The sequence below is a fragment of the Trichechus manatus genome, unplaced genomic scaffold (genome assembly GCF_000243295.1).
Source record: "Trichechus manatus latirostris isolate Lorelei unplaced genomic scaffold, TriManLat1.0 scaffold00001, whole genome shotgun sequence".
Classification (NCBI taxonomy): domain Eukaryota; kingdom Metazoa; phylum Chordata; class Mammalia; order Sirenia; family Trichechidae; genus Trichechus; species Trichechus manatus.
The window spans coordinates 16,340,624-16,363,907 of record NW_004443937.1 but is presented as its reverse complement, the minus strand read 5'-3'; the positions used below and the strand labels follow the sequence as shown (position 1 = coordinate 16,363,907).

General features: G+C 47.1%; 1 protein-coding gene across 1 annotated transcript; it reads right to left on the bottom strand.

The window, feature by feature from the left end:
* Positions 1-672: 672 nt before the first annotated feature.
* COPG1 (COPI coat complex subunit gamma 1) lies at positions 673-23,284 on the bottom strand. The gene is made up of 24 exons (XM_004368387.2): positions 23,144-23,284; positions 22,166-22,218; positions 21,655-21,735; positions 21,323-21,394; positions 21,061-21,140; positions 19,850-19,925; positions 19,478-19,570; positions 18,961-19,047; positions 17,555-17,712; positions 17,325-17,458; positions 16,464-16,531; positions 16,028-16,216; positions 13,742-13,837; positions 10,573-10,816; positions 9,633-9,708; positions 8,410-8,513; positions 7,833-7,958; positions 7,499-7,567; positions 6,771-6,913; positions 6,284-6,455; positions 5,087-5,184; positions 3,284-3,422; positions 2,934-3,032; positions 673-1,174 (listed from the first exon to the last, which is right to left on the bottom strand). The coding sequence occupies exons 1-24, from the start codon at positions 23,178-23,180 to the stop codon at positions 1,044-1,046; spliced, it is 2,625 nt and encodes an 874-aa protein (XP_004368444.1). The 5' UTR covers positions 23,181-23,284; the 3' UTR covers positions 673-1,043.

Here is a 23,284-nt window from a genome sequence, read left to right as displayed (position 1 = left end):
TTAACCTTGCAGTCCTACTAATTGCTTCATAGTTGGGGGCAAAAAATGGAGCCGTCAGGAAAGCTTCCATGAATCACACAAATGACCCTCAAACTTTGGTGGGCACCGGAATGAGACTGACCTCACACCTCCCCACTACATGTATTTAAACTGCAAAATCCACCTGGCTTGAGTTTAAAAGCACAGCCCTCTGAGCCTGCTCCTTGAGACCTAAACCAGGGATTTCTGCATCTGTAGCCAAGAGAAGGCTCTCCTGCTCTCCTCTGTGCTTCTTCCCTGGGTTCTGTTCATTCTCTCAATTGGACTGAACCCTACTGCAAATTTTCCTCAGATCTGATGCTAGGTAACACTCTGGTAAATCACCCAAACCCTTTGGGGCCTCCATTTGTCATCTATAAAAGGAGGATTGTGGTGAAAGTTCATATATACGAGTAGGAACTCAATGCTCATTAGTTCTTGTCCTCAGCAATTGTTTTACTGCTCCTGTCCCTGGCCTTGGTGCTGGGGACAATGATGGGTGGGACAGGATCCACCTCACACTAAGTACAATAGCCAAAAGGCTATGGTAATTTGGATGCAAAGGGTATCCTCTGTAGGTGCTCTAGTTGGAGGTGGGAAAGCCAGGAAAGGAAAGGTGAGCCCCTAAGCATGAGTCTGTAGAAGCAGCTGTCATTCAATAAATACACCCCAATTTATTTATAGGGATAAGATGGTTTCTTCCAGATAGACAAATTTCAGAGGAGGTATGAACATTTTATTCCTTTACAATGTATTATTTGCAACGTCCCTCCCCCTGCAGGCAGGGTAGCAAGTTCTAGGACAAGCTAAAGTCATTTCTTATTAAAAAAAAAAAAAAAAATTACCCCCTGGCAGTCTTGTGGGGGTGGAGGATCTTAAAAAAAAAACCCAAAAACCTTAATGATTCCTAATTGTTTCTAAATAGAGGCTGGAGAAGGGATTTCCACTGGGTTCACCAGGAAAGTATGACTTCTGTATAGTGTTGGGAGAAAAGGGTAGGAGTAGGGTCACTACAGGCTGGCCCCTTAGCCCACAGATGCCAAGATGATGTCTACTGGCAGCTCTTCTGAGCTTCTGGCTGTCACCTGCATTGTTACTGTGTCCAAAAGAAGCAGCCGGGAGCGCACCAGGATGTCATGACCACCCCGGAACACACCTAGAAGGGACGAGAGAAGTGCAGGTGTGTAAGGCAGCAGGAGGCTATGGAGATGAGGCTAGGTGCAGCAAATTATCAACTGAAATGGGAAGTGGCCCTGGAACAAGAGAGCTTGGGCAAGTCACTTCACCTCTCTAAGCTTCAGTGTCCACAACTACAAAGTGGAGGCAATACTAGTAGTAACCATATTTCAGGCCTCTGTCAAGGCTCAAATGAAGTAATGACATTATAAGACTTCTGCCTGATGTCACAGAGGCTAAGAACAGTTGAAGGGGACAGCCCCATGAGAGAACCGCAGAGCAGGTGTTTGCGAGACCCAGGGGACTGGAGTAATTCAGTGTGGCCAGAAGCAGATGGGCTTGGGGGCTGTCAGCTGGAAGCTGGGCACTGAAGCAGAGCATCCTCCCAGCTCTGTTTATAAACACTGGGGGAGGGAGGCATCCCATCCCTTTTGTTAACTATTTTAGGTGTGACAGTTGTACTGCCCTTATGTCTGTTTTTTTTTTAAACAAAGGGTCATTATCTGTTAGTGAAACACAGATACAGGAGCACCTAAGGATAAAATGCTATACTATCTGGGATTTGCTTTATCTCCGTGAGGGGAGAAAGGATGGGGGTATGTGGTAGATGTTGTTAGTTGTTGAAACTGGAAAATGAACACATAGGGGTTCATTATACTATTTTATTTTTGTGTATGTTTAAAAATTTCTATGATAAAATGTTTTTAAAAATCCCATTCCTAATAGAAAAGACCAACCAACCCAGCAGAAAATCAGACAAAGGGAGTAAGAACAATTCACAGAAAAGGGAATACATATGGCTCTTCAACATTTGAGGAGACACTTAACTTCATTCAAAATATAAGAAATGTAAATTAAAACTACACTGTCACTAAATTGTACATGTGAAGATTGTTGAAATGGCAAATGTTTTGTTATATATATATTTACCACAACAAAAAAATTAAATTTTTTAAAAAAACTACATTAAGATACCATTTTTCATCCAGATAGGCAAAGATCATAAAGTGGGATAACACTGTGTTGGCCAGAGTGTCCGGGGAAAGGAGTATAATCCCTATGGAAAGCAATTTGGAACTAGTTATCCAAATGAGAAATGCAAATCACCTTGATCTGGTAATGTCATTTTTAGGACTTTACAGATATCCTCAGTGCACACATGCAAAATATACTGTGTATGTGGAGGGCTCCTGAGGGTATGAGTATGTATGTGTATACACGCATACAGTTATTTACTGTAGCACTGTTTGTAAAAGCAACAGACTGGAAACTCTCTAGGGGACTGATTCCATAAAACATGGTACAACCACACAAGAAAATACTATAAAAGCTGTAAGAAAGAATAAGGAAGCTCTATGTGTCAACAGAGTAGATCTCCAAGATACACTTGCAAGTGAAAAGCAAAGCGCAGGACCACATACCTACTATTTGTACATAAACATTTGAGTTAAAAAAAAAAAAAGGAAATGTTTACATATTAGCTTTTATATCCATAAAATAACTGGAAGGATATACAGGCCTTGTTCTAACAGTAACACTGGGTGCATGTTGGGAGGGAAAGTGGCTGGTGGCAGCAAGGGTGGGGAGGGACATGTTTCATTACAGATCTTTTCATACTTTCTGCATTTTAAACTGTAAATTCTGAATCCCCACGTTGCCAGTGGGAGTCGTCAGCCCAGGAGCCAGCGGCATCCAGGCTGTAACTACCCGGGCCCCTCCCACCTGGAAATGCTGCTTACCGGCCAGAAGCAACGTGTGGGTGTTCTTGTTATCCGGCACTTTGTCTGACCTCTCACAAGGGTGCATTCCCAAGAATTTCACGATATTGCCCACCGCCTCTGTAAGGAGAAATCCCAGCATCATTAAGCCATGTTATCTTGTCTCCCACTTTGTGTCACCACCACTCCTCTACCCACAACCCTGCTCTGAGGGGCTTTTAATGAAGTGGCATTGAAGTGTGTGCTCTAGACATGGCCAAGGATCCTTAGGGGGGTTAGAGATGGGAAGGGACAAAAGGGGAGGAGCACTTCAACAGCAGCCAAGGGTCTTGAAAGGCAAGCAAGCCAGAAATGGCATCCCCAGGACTTACCTTCAAGTGTCTTGATGGTAGACAAAGTGAAAGTTTCTTCCTTCTCAAACTCATCCCCTACCTCATCCCAGGCTGCTTCAAAGTTCACCTTCATGACCTTTTGGATGTGATCAGCTACAGTGACTTCCAGATCTTCCAGCTGAGGACAGCGGTGGAAGTTAGGGACACATCCCCAGGGAAGAGACTTCCTGCTCTGCATATCTCTAGGCATCTACTCTGAACTCAACCACTCACCCCTTCCTGCAACACACTTGGCGGGTGCTTGCTATGCACTGAGGACTGTGCCAGGCTCTGGGGACACATAAGCAACGTGACTGGGTACCCACCCTCAATGTATAGCCCAGTGGTATCCCTTCAACCCTGAGCCCAAGTACCAATCTACCAATATTCTACTCATCCTAAGGGTTGTCAGCTGAGACGTAACATCTCTTCTAAAGCCTGCCTGGAGTCAGTGCCTCAAGGACCTGGTGTCCAGGGACTGTATGTAAGATTCCTCAAGGTCTGCTTCCTGTGACACTCTCACTCCTAGGGACCGCAAGCACCTCAAAATTCAGCAGCCATTTCTGATTCAGCAGATCCTTCCTCCTGCCTCAGCTGTGTCCTCTGGCCCAACATATACTGGAAACCCCACTTCTATCTCAGCCGTGCCCTCCCTTAACCTGACACATAATACAACCACCCACCTTGGCTAAATCTACATAAAGGTTCCCTGTTCATTCACCCAACAGATCTTCCCTGAGCTCCTCCTCTTGTGGATACTAAGGTGAATATAAGTAAGACTCAGCTCCATAGTAGAAGGAATGCCTTGGAACGAACTCTCTCAAGGAGCTCACTTGGTCCTAGAGCAGTTCCTGGGGCCTAGGACCATTTCTGTCTCATTTCTGACTCAGGCAAGACCCATCCTCAACTATGGCTCTGGATGACACACTGGTGGATGTCAGCTGTATTCTGCAGTGACTGCCTCTTGAATCATGAGAACTCTAAAAATCCCTGCCCTAGGCTGGGCATATGGTCTGCACTCTAATCGCACTAAGCCACTGCCCTGTGGTCAAACCCCAAAATGAGCCTGCATTCAAGTCTATCCAAGCTTAAAGGTGAAAATGGAAGGGCTATTTCAGTATATAGAAGGACTCCCCCACAGATGCAAATTGATCCACTCTATCTAGGAAGCAATTAGACAATGTGATTCAAGAAGTCTTAAAATCATGTTTACCCTTTGACCCAATTATTCTCCTAAGAATCTATCCTAAGGAAATAATTTGAAATGCAGATAAACTGTACCCAAAGGGACAAATTTAATGTTTAATGTAGCACTATAAAAGCAAAAATTTGGAAATCCAAATGTCCAACATCAGAGGAATGAAAGGTCAAGTGAGTTATGATATCTCTACGTTTAACGGAGTATTTTGAAGCCAGTAAAACCTGTGTTTATGAAGTATTTGTAATGACATGGAAGAATACTTACACTACAACGTTAAGTGAAAAAAGCAAGATCTATAATGTACAGAATAACCTGAATTACGCTACTTCGCCCCTCCAAAAATAACTCCCAAGGATATGAAACTCTCAAGTATTGTTTTCCTGTTTATTTACTGTTTTTGTACTTCTCAAATTTTTTTTTTTTAAACACATGAGCATGTAGCTAAGTAACTATACATAAACACATAAACACACACACACACACACGCACACACATTTTTAAAGAGATCTATAATGCCAAGAAAAGGAATCAAGTCTGGTTGCCAGCTCCTGAAGGGAGTTGTTCTGCAGTCTCAGGCACAGCCTCCCGACCTAGCTTCTTACCACATATTCATCCTCATATCCTTCGTCGTCAGTCTCTCCAGTGGTGGGGTCGCAGTCCTTGACAGTGAACTTCATCATGCAGCTGAATGTACAGGCCACTGCAGAAAGAAAGGCTGAGTGGTTAGGATGTCCCTAGCCATTGTGGGGGATGAGCTCCTCCTTAGGGCAGGTGACTTGTCTAAGTTTATATGGCTGGTAAGAGGTAGAACCCAGCTCTGTCTGGTTCTCAAACCCAGTACTCTGTCATCACACCATGTTGTCTCCCAAAGAGCTCTACTTTTAACCTGTATCTGTAACTCAATTATGATCATGTCTAAGTAGTCTCCAGTGCCCAGCACTCAGAAGAGGCCAATAAATGACAGTCTGTACTCATATTCCCGAGGGGAACAACTACCCCAAAGCTGAGGAGACAGCCTGGTCCCTAGGCTTCTGCTAGATTATTAGTAGCAGCAACATGCCATTCCAACCCTACAAATCTGGACAGAGGGCACCACCTTATAAAAGGACAGGAAAGTCAAGTTATGGGTCTAACGAGTCCCCTCATGGGAAAGGAAGAGAGAAAAGAGCAGAGACAATGCAGACTGGCTACAACAACATAATAGTCACAGGCCCACTGTCTAAGGCCTGGACAAGAAACTGGTAGTTTCATCTGGAGGAATGGACTTGGGATGTTTGAGCATTTGCGCCTGTATCTTTGGGAAGTAACATGGTATAACGAAAGAGGACTGGTCTGAGACAGACCATGTGGTCAGTGAAGGTGTGTTTGGTGCAGCGGATGACGTACTCTATCCCTGACTCAGTGAGGGCCATAGGCTCAGGCGAGGATTTGAAGAGGGCCTTAGTCCACAGAACTCTGGCACTGCTGCCAATTGCTCTGATCTGGGTTCTGCCTCTTACCAGCCATATAAACTTAGACAAGTCACTTAACCTGAGTCTCAGTTTCCTCATCTATGAATAGGGACAGCAGTACTTATCTTCATAGGTTTGTTACAAGGATTAAATGAGATAATATATAAAAAGCACTCGGGACTTAGCCATTATTTTTCTTTTTCTCAGGACTGAAATCATTGAGTTGAAGCTCTAATAGCAGCTAAACTCTTAACCACTACGTCACCAGGGTTTCCAGAAGACAAATAGCTGATGCCCAAACTGCCCACCTCACCCTGATCCCAGAGTGGTATCTAGAGGGGGGCTCACCAGCTGTGGGGTCTTCCTTGGGCAGTGCCACCAGCGTGTAGCATGTCCCAGGCTGGTTGTAGGGCAGGCTCCGGGCAGGGACATAACAGAGCACCTCATAGGCCTCAGTGGGCTCCATCTGCACTGTGATGTTCTCCAAAGTCTGGTCGTTAAGTGTGTTTGTGCAGTCAAACTGGATCAGGGAGGAGAGGGGGAGCTTAGACATTGCTCTAGGCCCAAGCCATGCTGCAGGGAAGAGCCAGGAGGCCCACCTCTCACCCCATGGGCCAAGCTGGCTATATCCCAGTCATCCTGCTTCAGGTTCCCCATCTCCAAGCTTACACTCAGGAACAGGAGAGGTCCTGGTGCAAGAGCCTTACCACCTGGTGACAGATCTTGTCATCAAGTAGGGCTCCCAACCAGCTCAGCGTGAGGGTGCCATGACCCATCAGACCTGCAACCACTCCATGGGCCATGCCCCAGTAGGACCTCAGCTGTCCCTGCTCACCTGAAACACCATGTGGTCAGTGAAGGTGTGTTTCGTGCAGCGGATGACATACTCTGTCTCTGATTCGGTGAGGGCCACAGGCTCAGGCGAGGACTTGAAGAGGGGCCCTAGTCCACGGAACTCTGGCACTGCTGCCAATTGCTCTGAAACCCACAGGCCATGCATTCACTCAGCTTCTTGATTCCCAGAGCAACTAGTGAAGGTGCCTAATAAATTCTCATGACCAATTATCATGTTGTGGCAATCACAAACACAGTCTCTCACCTTAAAAAAATGCAGGATGAGAGGGAGGATACCTAAACAAAAACTGACAAGGCAACCTGGACCGCACATATCTGGAATCCAAGAGAAAGCACCAGCTCCTTTAGAGCCCAGCTGTGCTGAATCAGAAATCCTGAATGGGTCTGGGGTCCACGGACGCTCAGAACTGAGGCTGAGTGGCAGCTCTGAACCAGTTTGATCTGGATCTTAATTCCAGCCCTTCCACTTTTGAGCTGTGAAACCTTGCGCAAATCACTTTCTCTGAGCCTCCAATTCTTCAGCTGTCAAGTGGGCCTAATAACCTCTACCACTAACTCAAATCTCTAAGTAGTCTCCAGTGCCCAGCACTCAGAAGAGGCCCAATAAACAACAGTTCTTACTCTTATTCCCCATGAGGGAAGCAACTACCCCAAAGCTGAGGAGACGGAGCCCAGGGCCCAAGAGCCCTACTCAGCATTGTTACTTACCCTGGAAGATCTCTTGCCGGGTGGCCGCCACTTTCTCAGGCTGCTTGACTGTTGTGATAGGGGTGCTTTCTGTAGGACAAATACACGTGGGGTCCACAGTGTGGAGTAGCCCACTCAGGGATTTTAACTTCCAACCCTCCAGAGACCATTTGAGAAAGAGAGCAAGGGTATGTGTGTACATGTGGATTACACCTCCAGGAGGCAGACCAGAAGGATAATCCCCTCTTCCAGCACAGTCCTGCCCAACCTGGGAAGGGCTAGTGGTTTCACAGCCAGTGCATATGCCCCAGGGGAGGCTGGACATGAGGGGCCCTGAAAGGAACACAGCTATTACCTGTTCTCTGCTCTGCAATGGGTGCGGTGGCCAGGGGAACAGACTTGAGGTCGAAAGGTTTTTCCGATGGTTCTAGAGTGTACTGCTGCAGAGCCCTCTCCAAACCAGGGATGGACACAGTCAGACCTAGAGGCGAGTGGGAGAGATGTCACTCACACGGAAGGCATGACAATACTCCAAGACCCCTCCATGGAAGACTGAGGCTCTCAGGTCCTCAAATTACAAATTCAAGGTGGTATGACCCTGAGGAAATCACTTAACTCTCTAAGTCTCCATTTCCTCATCTACAACCTCCGGGGAGTAAACACAGATACAAGAGTGTAAAGTATTGTGAAATAAAGTTTTTATTACTGACTAGTGTTTCAACCCCCTGGGCCGTTCTCATCCGGACTGGTGTGACTTGTATGACCCTGGGTCTTCTGAGGCTACAGTGATACCATGAGGTCACCACTGACATCCAGCTAGAAGCATCCTGCCTTGAATTTCTCTGTCCAGGGAGGGGGCGCTTGTTCTGGAGTGAAGAGGAAGGCCACAGCTCCAGTAGGGTTAGGTCAAAGGCAGCCAAGGGAAGACTCACCGTTTAGGATGTAGCCTGCATTGAGGGCCTTCTGCTTCTGTTCCAGGACATTCAGATAGAAGGTGGCTCGGTCCCTTACTTCGTTGTCATCGTCCATCACACACCTGCAGCCGGAACACAAGGTGCTCCTGACTGGGCCCCAGCAGGGGTGGCAAGAGGGATCCTGCAGGGCTTCATCAGGGGGTGGTGAGTAGAAGCAGACCTCTTAAAAGTTCTCAGAACTCAGTCCCCAGATGAGGTATCCAGGCACCTCTTGAATGAGGACATCAAAATGCGCTGAGGGGCCCATAAGACTCAAGCTAGGAGGTGGCCACGTTCACTGCTACTCCTTTCTCTGGGCCCTCTCCCTGAAGCCCACCCAGTAAGGGAGGCACTCCCGTGTCCAACAACATATGGGAAAAAGAATATGACCCAGCGATCCCACTCCTAGGTATATACCCAAGAAAAATGAAAACATATGTCTACACAAAAACCTGTACAAGATTGGTCACAGCAGCATTACTCCTAATAACCAAAAAGTAGAAACAAGCCAAATGCCCATCAACTGATGAATGGATGGGTACAATAATATTCCACTGTGGTATATCCATACAATGGAATATTTGCCAGAAAAAAGGAATGAAGCACTGATACATGCTATAACATGGATGAACCTTGAAAACATTATTCTAAGTGAAAGAAGGCAGTCACAAAAGGCCACATATTGTATGATTCCATTTATGTGAAATGTCCAGAAAAGGCAAATCCATGGAAACAGAGTAAATGAAGAGTTGCCAGGGGCTGGGGTTGGGGGCAGGAAAGTTGGAGGGAGTGGGGAGTGACTGTTAATGGGTACAGGGTTTTTTTGGGGGGGGGTGATAAAAATGTTCTAAACTTAGATTGTGGTGATAGTTGCACAACTCTGACTACACTAAAAACCACTGAATTATGCACTTTGATGTGTGAATTAAATGCTACATGAATTCTATCTCAATAAAACTTTTTTATATCAACAATTATATCTCAGTAAAAAGAAACAGTAACTCAGGTTAACAATGGTCACCTCTGGGGTAATGGGATTTTGCATGAATATTTTCCCCAAGCTTTTCTTTGTCTACTTTTTTCCCCCACAATCAATAGTTGCATAACTTTTCCCTCCCCTTCTGAGGTTGAAAAAAAAACAAAAAGGAAAGCTGGGACCGAGGGCCACTGTCCTCCACCAGGGCCCTCCAGCCTAGACTCACCTCTTCAGCAGCACCAAGATGCTGGGTAGCATCTCTTCATTCTGGGCTCCAAACTTGGCCAGAGCACTCACAGCGCCTGTGTGTATGATGCAAATACAATTTACCTAATGCGCCCTGACAATTCACTATCCAGGCTCTTCTGGTGCTCAGTGGGTCTTAAGGCAGAAGAGCCTCAAAGCAAGCAGCCTTGAGCCACAAGGCCCACATCTTCTTGGTGCCTCCTGAGTCTCAACTTCCTCATCTATGCAATGGAGAAGGGAGCTGAAGGAGAACAGTGGCTCCCATTCTAGGGTTCTTGAAGGTATTTTCATGATTAAGTACGATGAGACCACAGAAACTGGCAACAATGCAGCTTCTCAGCTTCTGCATCCAAATGACCTCAATTCGCAGTTAAGCCTTAGATTAACACAAGTGAGAAAATGACCTATTACTTGATGAATACAAATTGCTGGAAGAAGAAAATCTGTCCAGTGGGGGCATGAGGAGAAGAATAAATTAAAAATAAAATTTAAAATATGATGGTTGCATACTGAGTTGTACATTTTAAAAGAGTGAATTTTATGGTATATGGATTGTATCTCAATAAAGCTGTTATTAAATGTTAAACACTAATATTCAGTGAAACTTAAGAAGGAAAAATAAACCAAGACAAAGTAGAGAGATTAAAAACTACACAACTAGATGAGATCTAAGATCCTTCCTTGTTGTTGTTAGGTGCTGTTGAGTTGGTTCCAACTCACAGCGACCCTATGTACAACAGAAGAAAACATTCCCCAGTCCTGCGCCATCCTCACGATCCTTCCTACACTATTATAAAAAACTGAGCTTGTAAGGCAAGAACACCAAGTGCCCGGGCCCCCACTGGGGACCAGGTGCCTCCCCTGGGACATAAACTGAAAGATAAACTATGAGCCCAGGTTGAGACCTGGCTCAGACTCACCTGCCCGGACTTCCTCATGCTCCAAAACTACTCGGTTATAGATGAAGCGGATGTACTTGGAGGGGTTGTTGGTCTTGGGTCCCTCCTGGCCCAAGAGATGCAGGATGCGGGTGGCCAGCACGGTGAACTCGCAGTCCTCGATGAACTCGCACAGGTGGGACAGACCTGTCTCCTTGCTCTCCGAGTTCTCCTCAATGATGCTGATGATGCAGTCCACGATGGCACGCTTGTACTCAAAGCCACCCTGCATGGGAAAGGTTAAGCTGAGCAAGGGGGCTGCTCTCTCCAGAAATGAGTTATGAGGCCCAGAGTCCAAATAAAGAACCTGGAGGCAGGAGACCTGGCTCCTTGTCCCGACTTTGCTCCAACTCATGAGACAACCCCGAGTAAGTCATTTAATGGGCCTCTATCAACTTTCTGTGGAAAACTAATGGCTCAGACTGAATGCTCTCTGTGGCCCTTCCAGTTCTAACAGTAGATGGCTTAACAGGAACATTTTGGATTCTACTTTCCTTCCCAACTTTGAAGTAAGACAAAAGGCAGAAAGGGGCAGTGGAGAGTCAGGAGACTCTGTGCTCTGCTACCTACAGATTTTAATGACAGAGGTGGCAACTCAGATGCCCATAGGTGCCAGGCATGTAACCTAATAGCACGAAGCTGACTGGATGGGACCCATGAGGCAATGGAGACAGGAGGTCCCATATACAGAGGGGAGACCTACCAGCCTAGTGTTGCCAGATCTGACACATTTTTTCAAGGGAAACTAGTAATCTGTTGTGGTGGTGGTAGTTTTTTAACATGAAATTCCCAGGTTTTTTTTTTTTCTTAGAAGAATTTATTGGAGTAAATCTTTGGGACTTTGGGGTTAGGCCAAACCTTCTTTGATATGACATCAATATCACAAGCACAAAAAAAGATAACTCAAATTTCATCAAAATTATAAGCTTTTGTGATTCAAAAAATGCCATCCAGAAAGTAAAAAGACACCCAATAATAAGGAGGAAGCTATTTGCAAATCACATATCTGATCATGGCTTGTATTGAACATATATATATACACATATATATATTTTATTGTACTTCAGGTGAAGGTTTACAGAACAAATAGTTTCTCATGAAACAGTAGTACACACAGTTTTATGACATTGGTTAACAACCCCAATTTCTCTGGTTTTTTGAATAATAGTTACTAATTCAAAAAGAACCCTGGTGGTGCAATGGTTAAGCACTCTGCTGCTAACCAAAAGGTCGGCAGTTCGAACCCACCAGCTGTTCTGTGGGAGAAAAGACCTGGCAATCTGCTCCCGTAAAGATTACGGCCTAGGAAACCTTATGGGGCAGTTCTGCTCTGTCCTATAGGGTCGCTATGAGTTGGAAACAACTTGCCTATAAACAACAATTTAAGACTTTTAAAACTTGGTATAATCTAAGCAAAATTAATCATCTGTGGATCAGATCTGGCCCCATGGGGGATATTTTTGGTTTAAGGTTTAAAGATTATCTTAGCTCAATAGTTTCAGGGGTTCATCCAGCCTCCATGGCTCCAGAAATTCTGGATCTCATGAGAATGTGAAATTCTGTTCTGCATTTTCTCCCTTTTGATCAGGATTATTTTATAGAATCTTTGATCAAAAATGTTTAGTAATGGTAGCCGGGCACTATTCAGCTCTTCTGGTTTCATGGCAAAGGAGGCAGTTGTTCATGGAGGCAATTAGTCACACATTCCGTATCCTCCTCCTATTCCTGACTCTTTCTTCCTCTGTTGCTCCAGGTGAGTAGAGACCAATTGTTGTGCCTTGGGTGGCCATTTGCAACATTTTAAGACCCCTGGCACTACACAATGAACTAGGAGGTAGAATAGAAGTGCTAAACATGTTATTAGGTCAATTAACTGGGATGTCCCATGAAACCATGACCTCCAAACCAAGAAACCAAATCCCATAAGGCGTCTGTTTGTACATAAGCAGCCTCGGCAGCTACTCTTTTTTGGTCATTGTTGTAAATATATCTATCACACAACTTTTGCCAGTTCAAGTTTTTACAGGTGTACAACTTACTGACGGCAATTACAATAATCAACGTGATTTTTTCATCACTGTAAAGCGAAACTCAGTACTCCATAAGCAATAATCCCTTTCCCTCTCTTCCTCCTGCTCCTGGTAACCACTCCATAGGGTTTTCAATAGTTGATTTTTTAGAAGTAGATCACCAGTCTTTTTTTCTGAGGCACAAATGAGTGGATTAAAACCTCCAACCTTTCAGCTAGTAGCTCAGTGTTTAACCATCTGCACCACCCAGGGACTCCTAACTGTTGTATAGAACCACGTATTTTTCTGGGAAGCAGGGAAGTCTAGCGGGAAAAGCAGTGGCATTGCAGCCAGGCAGGTGTGGGTCCAATCATGGCTCAGATACTCATTGATCATGTGACCACAGGCAGTTCACTTCACCTCTCTGAGCCTCAGCACCCTGATTTTTAGAGGAAGAACAATGTTTGCCAATGAGACCTGTTATGAGGATCACAAGATTGTGTATGCTGTGTAGAGTGTCTACAAAGTACCAGGTCCATGAGCTGAATGCTCACTGAGCATTAGTGCTCTTCTCCCCAGGGCAATGGCTCCTGTACTACCTCAGTCCAAGGCCACTGGGGCTGGCGGGAGGCGGGCCAAATATCTGGGGACCACAGGTACTCCATGAACACTTTGCTTCTGTTCCTCTCAATCAAGGAGTGTTGTTGCAACATCTGAGAAAAGCTGTATAAGTGATTTACTAATTGATGTTAGGAACAAAAACAGAAACAATGTCAACATTATTAGCATCAGTTTCACAAGAAACCACCCCTAGAGCACCTGGAATGGCCCGGAATATTTCTGCACTAGACTACACCAGTAAAGAATACACATTTTCCCACCTCTGCATAAGCATAACCTCAGGGGATCAACTGTGTCTTTAAAGCCAAGACGATGAGTCATCATAGTTATTACAGTTATGACTAGCAGTTGGTCCATGCGTATACCACGCATCCCTAAAGAGTTTAAAGGGCCTCAGGCATCAGAAATCTTCTGCCTGGTTAACAGGTTGATCCGGGTACACCCAAGTACAGCATGGAGCCAGCTGCCAGGTCACTCCCTATACTAGGAGATCCTGTGAGCCCTGATGCCTCTACTCTTACCTCTTCCCGCAGCATGGTGAATAGGAAGTTCATGAGGACAGCGTGCTTGCGAGGATACTTCTGACACAGGGCACTGATGGCCTGGACAACCACCACCTGAGTCAGACAGACACGTGTGAGGAGCTGCCCTCCGCCATGGGGATCGATTTACTCAGTTCACTAAGTGCCACCTGAGTCCTCCCTCTTAATCAAACAGCAAGGACACAAAAGGAACTCCCTCCCTGCCCTCAGGGAACACACAATCCTTGAGCTCACTTAGGGCAGGGTGACATGCAGAGCAGTCCTAAAAGCCCCAAATTCAGACTCTGGGTCCCCCAAACTCTGCTTTTCTATCAGACCTCAAAGTAAGTCTACAAGCTTCTCTCCACCCTACTCTGTCTTGATTCTCTTCCCACCGCCTATGATTCCTACCCATTATCCTTGCTGGTTTCTCCTTCATCAAGCCTCCCTCCTTTGAAATTCCATCTTTGGGCCTCTTCTCTTCTCACATATGGTCTCTTCGATAACCTCATTTCCAACAGCTTTAACCACCTTTCTCGCATGTCAACAACTCCCAATTCTTTATTTCTTGTCTGAGCTCAAGACCCGTATTTCCAACTGTCTAGCGGACAACTCAACCCAGTGCCCATAGGCACCTCAAACTTAACATGTCTGCAATCACAGGCATTATCTTCCCCCTCTTCACTCAAGACCTGGCTCTCTCCCTCCTTCCCAAAACTGATCACCCACCATCAACCCAAACTAGAAAATGACATTGTTGCTGATGACATTCGTTCCCTTACCTGTCACCTCATGCTCTGCCAACTGGCTTTACTCTTCGAAGAGCTCTTGAGTCCATCCCCTCCTCTCCTACTCCTGCTACCCAGTTTAGGCTACCCTCATCTCTCCTCCAAACTACTGCAACGGTAGTTCTCCTTGCCTCTGGTCTCCTCACTTGTTGATCCCCCACACTGGGCCAAAAGGATCTTTCTAATATGAAATTCTCACCGTGTCACTTTGCAGTCTACAAACCATTCTTATAAGCCACAGGCAGTTTGTTTCTGTCCACTCTGCATAAACCATGCTACAGAACTTACCACACTGTATTATAATTATCCATAGTATTGTATGCCCTGTTTAAAACTCTCTAATGACATACTGTATGAGTCCATTAATGTAACAATTATGAAATAATTACAGAAACTGAAAACAGATTAGTCATTTCCAGGGTTAGGGATTGGGGGAAGGGGTAAGTATGGCTATAAATGGGTAACACAAGAGTCTTCTGGTAATGGTACAGTTGAGTATCCTGATTATGATGGTAGTTACACAAGGCTACACATGTGACACAATTGCACAGAAGTGCTTGCTCGTGCGCACGCGCGCGCGCGCACACACACACACACACAATTGGTGAGACCTGAATAAACTGTGGATTGTGCCAATGTCAATTTCTTGGTTTTGATACTGAACTACAGTTGTGTGGGATGCTAGCATTGGGGAGGTGTTCAGGGAAGGGAGAATGGGGCCTCTTATTACATTTCTTTGTGATTTCCTGTGATTTATTTCAAAATACAGTTAAAAAAGAACTAAAACCCAAAAACTCCTCAATGTCTTCCTTAAAATCAAAACTCTTAATCAGGACCCCCAAGGCCCTACATTATCTAGCCCCTGCCTACTCTCTGAATTCACTGCTGCTACTATCCCCAAAGCTCACACCCCCCTCACTGGCCTTCTCTCTCATTCCTGTTCATGACAAATTTGCTCCTGCCTTGTCTCCCTTACCTTCCCATGGTTGGCTCTATCACACTATTCAGGTCTCAGCTCAAACGTCACTGCCTCAGAAAGGCTTTCCTAGTGCTCCCCTGGCAGCCTCTACTGGATGTCTATTTTATTTTCTTCATTGTATTACCAATGTCTGAAATTATCTTGTCTATTCATTTGTTTACTTGCTTATCTCCTGTCACTAGAAAGCAAGCTCCTTTGAGAGCAGGCACCTGTCTTGTTCACGGCTATGCTCCCCTCTCCTAAAACGGTACACAATATATAGTAACTGTTCAACAAACACTGAAGGAATTGCAAATGAATCCTTGATTGGACTATAAGCAACTGGTCTTGCAGTACAAAAACATGGACAAAGGCATAGAGGCAGGAATGTAATTCCAAATGCCAAATCTCTCCTGAAGCCTCATGCCTGACCAGCAGTCTCTCAAGTCCACACCAGCACGGGGCAGCGGACAAGGAGAGCAGGTGCAAAGCATCTTGCTTACTGGGGGGCAATGAGTGCTCTAGAAGGCGCCTGAGTACCTTGAACTCATCTGAGATCTCTGACATAAAGGAGGATATCTGCTTCATGAGGCGGTCAATGCTGCTCTCGCTGCCAGTCTTGAGGAGGGTGGTGATGGCCAGTGTGGCGATGCTGCGATTTGAATCAGTGACGAGGTTCTCCAGGTCCAGATTACAGGCTGTCACTGCTGAGGGATGCTTCATGGCAACCTGTTTGGGGAGGAAAGAGAGACAGAAAGGGCAGGACCCCAAATAAGTCACTTCAAGTGATGGGTTTGGTCAAGTCAGACGCCCTCTGCAAGAGCTCATCTCAGCACGAGGAAGAGTCAGTGTGACCAGGGCTCCACTTTTCACAGCCCAGGTCATGGGCTAGCAAACACCTCCAGCTGGCCAGGCCCACCTCCTCCTACCCTCCCAGGAGGCTGGACCTCCATTCTGCCTACTACTGGACTCTTACCTTATTGAGGGTACGGACAGCGGCGTAGCGGAGAGCAGCCTTGGGTGAGCTGCAGAAAAGCTGGAGCACTGCAGGGAGACAGATGCCGTGTGCCAGGCTGCCCACACTGCCAGGGGAGGCCTCCCAGGGAGGGGTAGGGACATGGCGTCAAGGGTGTGCAGGGGCTCTCAGACTGCTCTGACTCAAACCCCCTGCTCAGCTGATCCCCCCGTTTCCAACCAAGAAAGCAAGCTCCCCTCTCCCTGGGTACCTGAGCCATAAGCCAAGAGGCCTTAGTTTGTTTATGAGAACCTGGTGGCTCTTGTTTGCTGAGCACCTGCAGTGTGCCCAGTGCTGTGTGAAGCACCTGACGTGCCTTGTCCCATTGACTCCTCACGGCCCCTCTGTCCATGGCTGGCCAGCCCAACAGGTTCCACAGCAGATCTTAACCCCACCTCTGCCACTTACTAGGGCCTCAGCCTCTTTTGTGTAAGATAAGACTAAAAATACCCAACCTTTAAGATGTAAGGAAGGAGCCCTGGTTGCACAGTGGTTAAAGTGCTCGGCTGCTAACTGAAAGGTTGGCAGTTCAAACTCACCAGCAGCTCAACGGGAAAAAGCTGTGGCAGTCTGCTTCTGTAAAGATTCACAGCCTTAGAAACTCCATGGGGGCAGTTCTACTCTGTCCTATAGGGTTGCTATGAGTTGGAATCAACTCAACAGCAATGGGCTAAGATGTAGTGCATGTGAAAAACCCTAGCACAGTGCCCAGCACACAGTAGGTGCTCAGGAAGTACTACTGCCTTTTCTGAACACTAGACAATGACCTATCTGAGGGCACTTTCCCAAATGTGTGGATGGAGTGAAGGAGGGTGTGGTTACCTGACACAGCGGGAGCCAACTCTTTGGCACTGCAGCCAGGCAGGTTAACAATGGCCGAGGCAGCTTCATACACCACCATCTCGTGCTTGTTGCGCAGACAGCTCTCGATGAAGTCAAACAGTGGGCTGTCACGACTGTGAATGAACACGGGGCACCGAGAAGGGGTTGGGATTGCCTGGCATGGTGGGATGAATGAGGTCTCGTCCCCCAGGGAGAGACGGGCCCGTTACCTGCCGTCCTCCTCCTCCAGCTGCTTGCTGGCCACCCGGATCATCATGCAGTAGGCAAAGGGAGACTTGAGGCCGTGCCGGGTGAACTTGCTGATCATCTTACTGACGGCCAGGCGGTCATTCTTGCGCACGTGGTACAGAAGCCCCAGAGCATGGTACTAGGGGACAGGGCAGCAAGAGAGGACAAGGGTGTGAAACCCAGGTCACTGTTTCTCTCTGGCTTCAGCCTCCTCATTTCACAGGTGGGCAATCCCTGCAAGACACTCTGTATATACAGCCTCTGGCAAAAATGCTTAACAAAGCATACAAATATGTCTGTAGTTCTCATTCCAACCCCCAATTCCAGCACAGGTCCTGACAAGCATCATGAACACAGTTGCAAAGAGCGACAATAGAAATGAAGGAAATGGGAGGAGGAGACATGGTGTCTTTCTGCAAGAGAGAGGTGGAATCTGGGGCCCTGGGCACTGCAATATGTTTTAAGGGCCTGTGCAGAACATCTTATATGCAAAACTACATTAAATCTCACAACAACCCTGACGGTAGATGTCCTTATCCCCATTGACTTGCCCAAGGACTCATGGCTGGTCCTGGCAAAGGTAGGTCTATAAAGCCCCTAAGTCTAGGGTTCTCCCCTTCTGAAGAGGTAAGGTGTCATATAGTTATTTCCTGTCTTCTCTGTTTCCTTACCAGAGTGGCATTTAAGAGCTAAGATATGGCAGCTGTGGGTGCCTTCCACGTGGGAAGCTTCTCTGAGAGGTATTGTGAGGGGGACAGGTGAGTTGTGAGGGGCCTGAAAACAACAATCAAAAAAATAGACAGAGAAGAAAGAGAACAGATATACACATAGGGAGCACCTACAGGTACGTACCAGATAGGTTAGATGTTATATATGTTACCTCATATAATCCTTACAACTTTAAGAGGTAGGAATCTTCATTCCCATTTTACAGACTAGGAAACAGATTCAGAGAAAGAGGAAATAACTGGCCTAGGGCACTGATGAGGAGTAAGTAGATGAAGGCACTACCAATATATTTACACGCATCATCAACAAAGCCAGCTTGGCAAAGGCCTGAATTTAGGAGACCCTCTCCCTGCCTGGGCCAGGTTGCTATAACATCGCACTCTAAAAAATAATACTCAACTAGTTATCAAAATACCTGAATCTTTCAGCACCAGCTAACAAGCCGCCTCTTAAACAAGCCCCTCATCCCCAATTGGTTCTCTGGATGAAAGAATCCCCCAGAACCTCCCAGATCTCCCCACAATCCAATAACTAAAGGATGAAAGCCTGCCATGGCCAAGGACCTCCAGGAGCTCCATGGTGAGCATCCTTTCCGACTGGCCATTGCCATGTCAGATGCCTAAGTATTTCAAATACCACCTGTCCACCCGCACCTCACCTGTACCATGATGTTATCACTGGATGCTGCCTCCTGGGCCTCATTCACCCAGCGTTTGACCACATCAAAGCTGCACTTCAGCAGGTGCTGTGGGCAACAGGGTACGTTAAGGTGCACGCAGGCAAGACGCCTCCCAGATCAGACCTCCTGGACTCAGCAACTGGTCCGGCCCAGCTCTAGTCTCCCCCAGACACAGTCTAAGGCCTCACTGTCATCCTGGTCCTCTGAGACTGTGGCTCCAAATTCAGGACAGCTCTCACCCTCACTCTCCTCGCCATGACAGAAGATTTCCTGCCAGATCCAGACTCCAGTCATCTGTAGCCCCAAGGGATGGGTCAAGGCCGTCCCACCAGGCCTCTTTCGTTGACCCAGACTTTCCCTGGATCTCTTCACTGAGAAGGTGAACAAAATTCTCAGACTTGGGAATACATAATACTTTTTTCTAACTGAAAAGTGGCTCTGAGATTTTCTTCAATTTGCCACCCCCACCCGCAGGGCTGTGGCCACAGGTACACACCAGAGAAGACACCAGGGCAGAGCTGGAGACGCTGGGCACCTTGTCCACAATGGCCTGTTTCATGTAGCGCTCGATAGCCTGCAGCATGGTGCTCTGTAAAGACAAGGAGTAGCACACAAGAGCGCCCAGTCAATCCTCGGCAGCCCTTGGGAATGCAGATACTGGGCTGTGGAGGAGCGGGTGCGAAGGGGAGGAGAGTAAATACTTCCATGTGTTCCTATACACCACCCCTCACCCCTTATCACATGACTCAGGGCTTTGCCCAGGAGGTGAGGGCCAATCAAAAGCATGCCAGGATGAGATCCAAAGCCTGACTGAGCAGCAGGGCAGCAGGGGAGGGGAGGGTGGCCTGGCCACAGCAGCATGACTTACATCGGTGATCTGGCAGAGGGCACGCACGGCTGGGCCCCGGTAGTTGTCCTCCTTCCCGGTCATGTCTTTTGTCAGGCTGTGGGGGAAAGGGCTCTTCAACATGTGGGGAGCCTGCCTGCTCAACCCTGGGCCTACCATCCCCCAGCCCTCGTCCTCTGCCACGTCCTGCCAGCCCCCATTACCATACTGGCCTAGATCACTATGGAGGTCTCCTAACTAGTGATCTCCCTCTATTCTTGCTCCTTCCAAGCTAACTCCACACAGCAGCCCAAGGAATGCTATAAAACTCAAAATTAACCAGGTCACTGTCCTGATCTTATTAAAATATTTCCGTGGCTTTCTACTGCCATAACCATCAAGTATGACTCTTTAACGTGGAAGTTCCCCAAACAGACTATGCTCTCCCTCCAGGCCTTTGCAGGTACTGTTACCTCAGCCTGGAGCATCCTTCACCCCTCACCTCCACTTTCTCCTGCTAGTTCTTACTCATCCTTCAGGACTTTGCTTGGACACTTCTTCTATAGGAAGCCTTTCCTGATTCAAATTCAAGTTGGGGACCCCCTGGTCACACTTCCTGATTAAGCGAGTACACCCAACCTCAACTGCCTGACTACCTGAGTGTTTCTCTGTAAATTCTGGGGGTGCAGAGACTGTTTCATCCCCAGAGCTACACACAGGGACTGGCAGACATCCAACAGATATTTTCTAAATGAACCTATAAATGAATGTACAGCCTCCCCCTGAAAAACTGGGGCAAGAAGAAGAGGACTATGCCCCAGTTCTTACGGGTGGAGTTACACTGCAGCCACATCTGTCCCCTGAATCACTCAGCCTAATGCAAAATCCAGTACTTAGTAAGGAAGCCCGCTTATATACCACTTGCATTCTCTATGTCTATTTTTCTAATGTTCTCTCTCAGTATTCATGAATGTTTTTGTGAAAGTTCCAGAATGGTTCAGTTGACTATGAGGAACTAACGGAAGGAAGGGGTCGTACCCAAGTTAAGGCTAGAGAATTAAAAAGGAAACAGCACTCCCTGAGGGTTGGCAGCAGTAACTGAAGGATGAAGGAAACAGAAGAGGAAAGGGTACCAGGCAGCTATGCCAACTGAAAGTCTAAAACACATCAAAAGTGTGGTATACACAAGAGAAAAAATGGCCTCTGTGTCAATGGACCCATGAGACTAGCCATCCACTGCCCCAAAGACTCGCCTGCTGGTGACAATGATGACATCCTCTGCAATGCAAGACATTTCCTTGATAGTCAGGTAGCACATCCGACGGAGTGTGGGCTGTGAAAGAAATGGAAAAAGCCCTATCACCCCTGGCTCGGCATGAGGGCTAGGGTTAGAAAAAGAAAACTCCAATCTGCACAACGGAAGCCCATACTGATTGGTGGGCCAGCTTTTCTAGGCTCTCCTACCACCCTGTCACAAGCTGCCCCCTGAAGGAAAGCTGGGGTTGGGGCACTTACATCATTGGACTGAAAGAGCTTGGTCATGGCAAAGAAGGCCTCGGTCGCTTCAGTGGTCCCCAGATGCTCCCCCTGTAGTAATCAAGAAAGAAGCCTCAGCCTGGGACAGAGAGGACAGACGGCTCTTCCTGTCAGACTAGCCCAGGCCAGATCCCTGGACCCTGCAGAAATTCCATCAAAGGCCAACACACTAGGCATTCAGGCGACCCAAAGCCAAGCCAGCGGCTGCAACCACACGAAGGCTGTCAAATCACTTAAAGTGATGATGACTTGTGTATCCCCGCAACCTCCCTCAATACCAGTTCCCCCACCCCCAAGCCTCACCCTATTACCTGGTTTATGAGATAAAGGATCTTGGTGAGGATGTGGGCACATTTCCGAGGGTTGATGGGAGTTTCGTTAAATACACGGGCCTAAGAGGAAGCAACCAAGGCTATCAACTTATAGCCCAGTTCATTTCCTTTCCACTGACTACCTTCAAACGCTTTCAAGGTTCTGAGAAGTCCCAGGATAAATAAATACACTTGCCTAGACAAGCTTATTTCCATAAAAAAGTTGTATTTTTCTTAACTCATCTATTAACAACTCTTTTCAAAATATTAGTGATGTGCTGACCTACTGACCAGCAAATACTTAGGAAATGCTTATTAAGTGGAACAAGAAACGATTAATAGCAACAAAAATGTGGGCAACATCTCTCCAGGAACAAAAGTTTCTCTGTCTTTCCAGGCACAGATTTTCTCTCCTATAGTTTTCTAAATCAGTACTGTATATGTTGCTATTTCCATCACATTTATCATGAACATTTATGATAGAAGACAGAGTGGACCAAATGACACTTGCCTCCTGGAGTACTGCACTCTTCTCAAGGTGTTGGAATGGGTTGGAGCCTCCACCTACAGTCAAGGAGAATAGAGAACACTGAGTACCATTCTGTTCCTGAATTTCAAAACTCTATCAAACACAGAGACGGGAAAGATGTCCCCAGTGTCTACCTAATAAAGTTAAAACTCCTCAGGAATGGCAAGCAAGGCTCTACAATCTGCCTATAGATCCTACCACTCTCCTGCAACGGGCCTCCACTCTAACTCAAACCACTTACAGTCACCCAGCAGCCCTGGTACACTCCTCCTTCTGTCTCTCATGGTGGCATGTCTTGCATTCATTCATACAACCTTTACTTATCTGAGTTCATACTATTTGCCAGGGACCACCGTTTCCTTCTGACTAGGTTTCCTTCATAGCACAGGTCACATTTATAATTAATTACATGTTGATTCTCTGGTTGATGTCTGTTTCCTCCACTAGACCTGTGACCATCTTGTTCATTCCACTGTAACATTCCCAGCTCAAGGACCGAGTGTCTGCCTTGTTCTACTGCTGTATCAGGACACAACACAGTGCCTAGCATACACTAAGCGCTCAATGTATCTCTGCTAAATGAAAGAATGAGTCAGGGTTCTCAGCCACAGGACAGCGTCTCCACAGATTACACTCCAGCTTGGACCGGACCAACGCAGCCCCGGCGAATCCCAAGAAGTCAGGCGAAGAAAGTAACATGGGAGCATCCGGCCCAGCACTTCTCTGACAAACCGGGAAACTGAGGCCCAGGGAGGAGCGTGACTCGCCTAAGGTCACCCAGTGGGTCACAATCTGACCTTACGAGTCGGGGGCCGGGCTCTCCGAGGCCTGCCACTGACCAGCTGTGGATCCTCGCACAAGCCCCGGCCCCTGCCTGGGCCTCAGCCTCCTGGGCAGGGTCCTGAGAGCTTGCGCCGGGATCCGGCCTCCCCCAAGCCCAGGCCTGCTGGGTCCCCTCACCAGACTCCTCGTCCTTCTTGTCGAGTTTCTTCAGCATAGCGGGGCCGGCGGGGGTGCGATACAGCACCGCTAGGCTCAGCAGGTACGCCTCGGAGCAGCTGCCTGGCGACGGTTCCACTGGCGCCACTTCCGGGCTCCCAC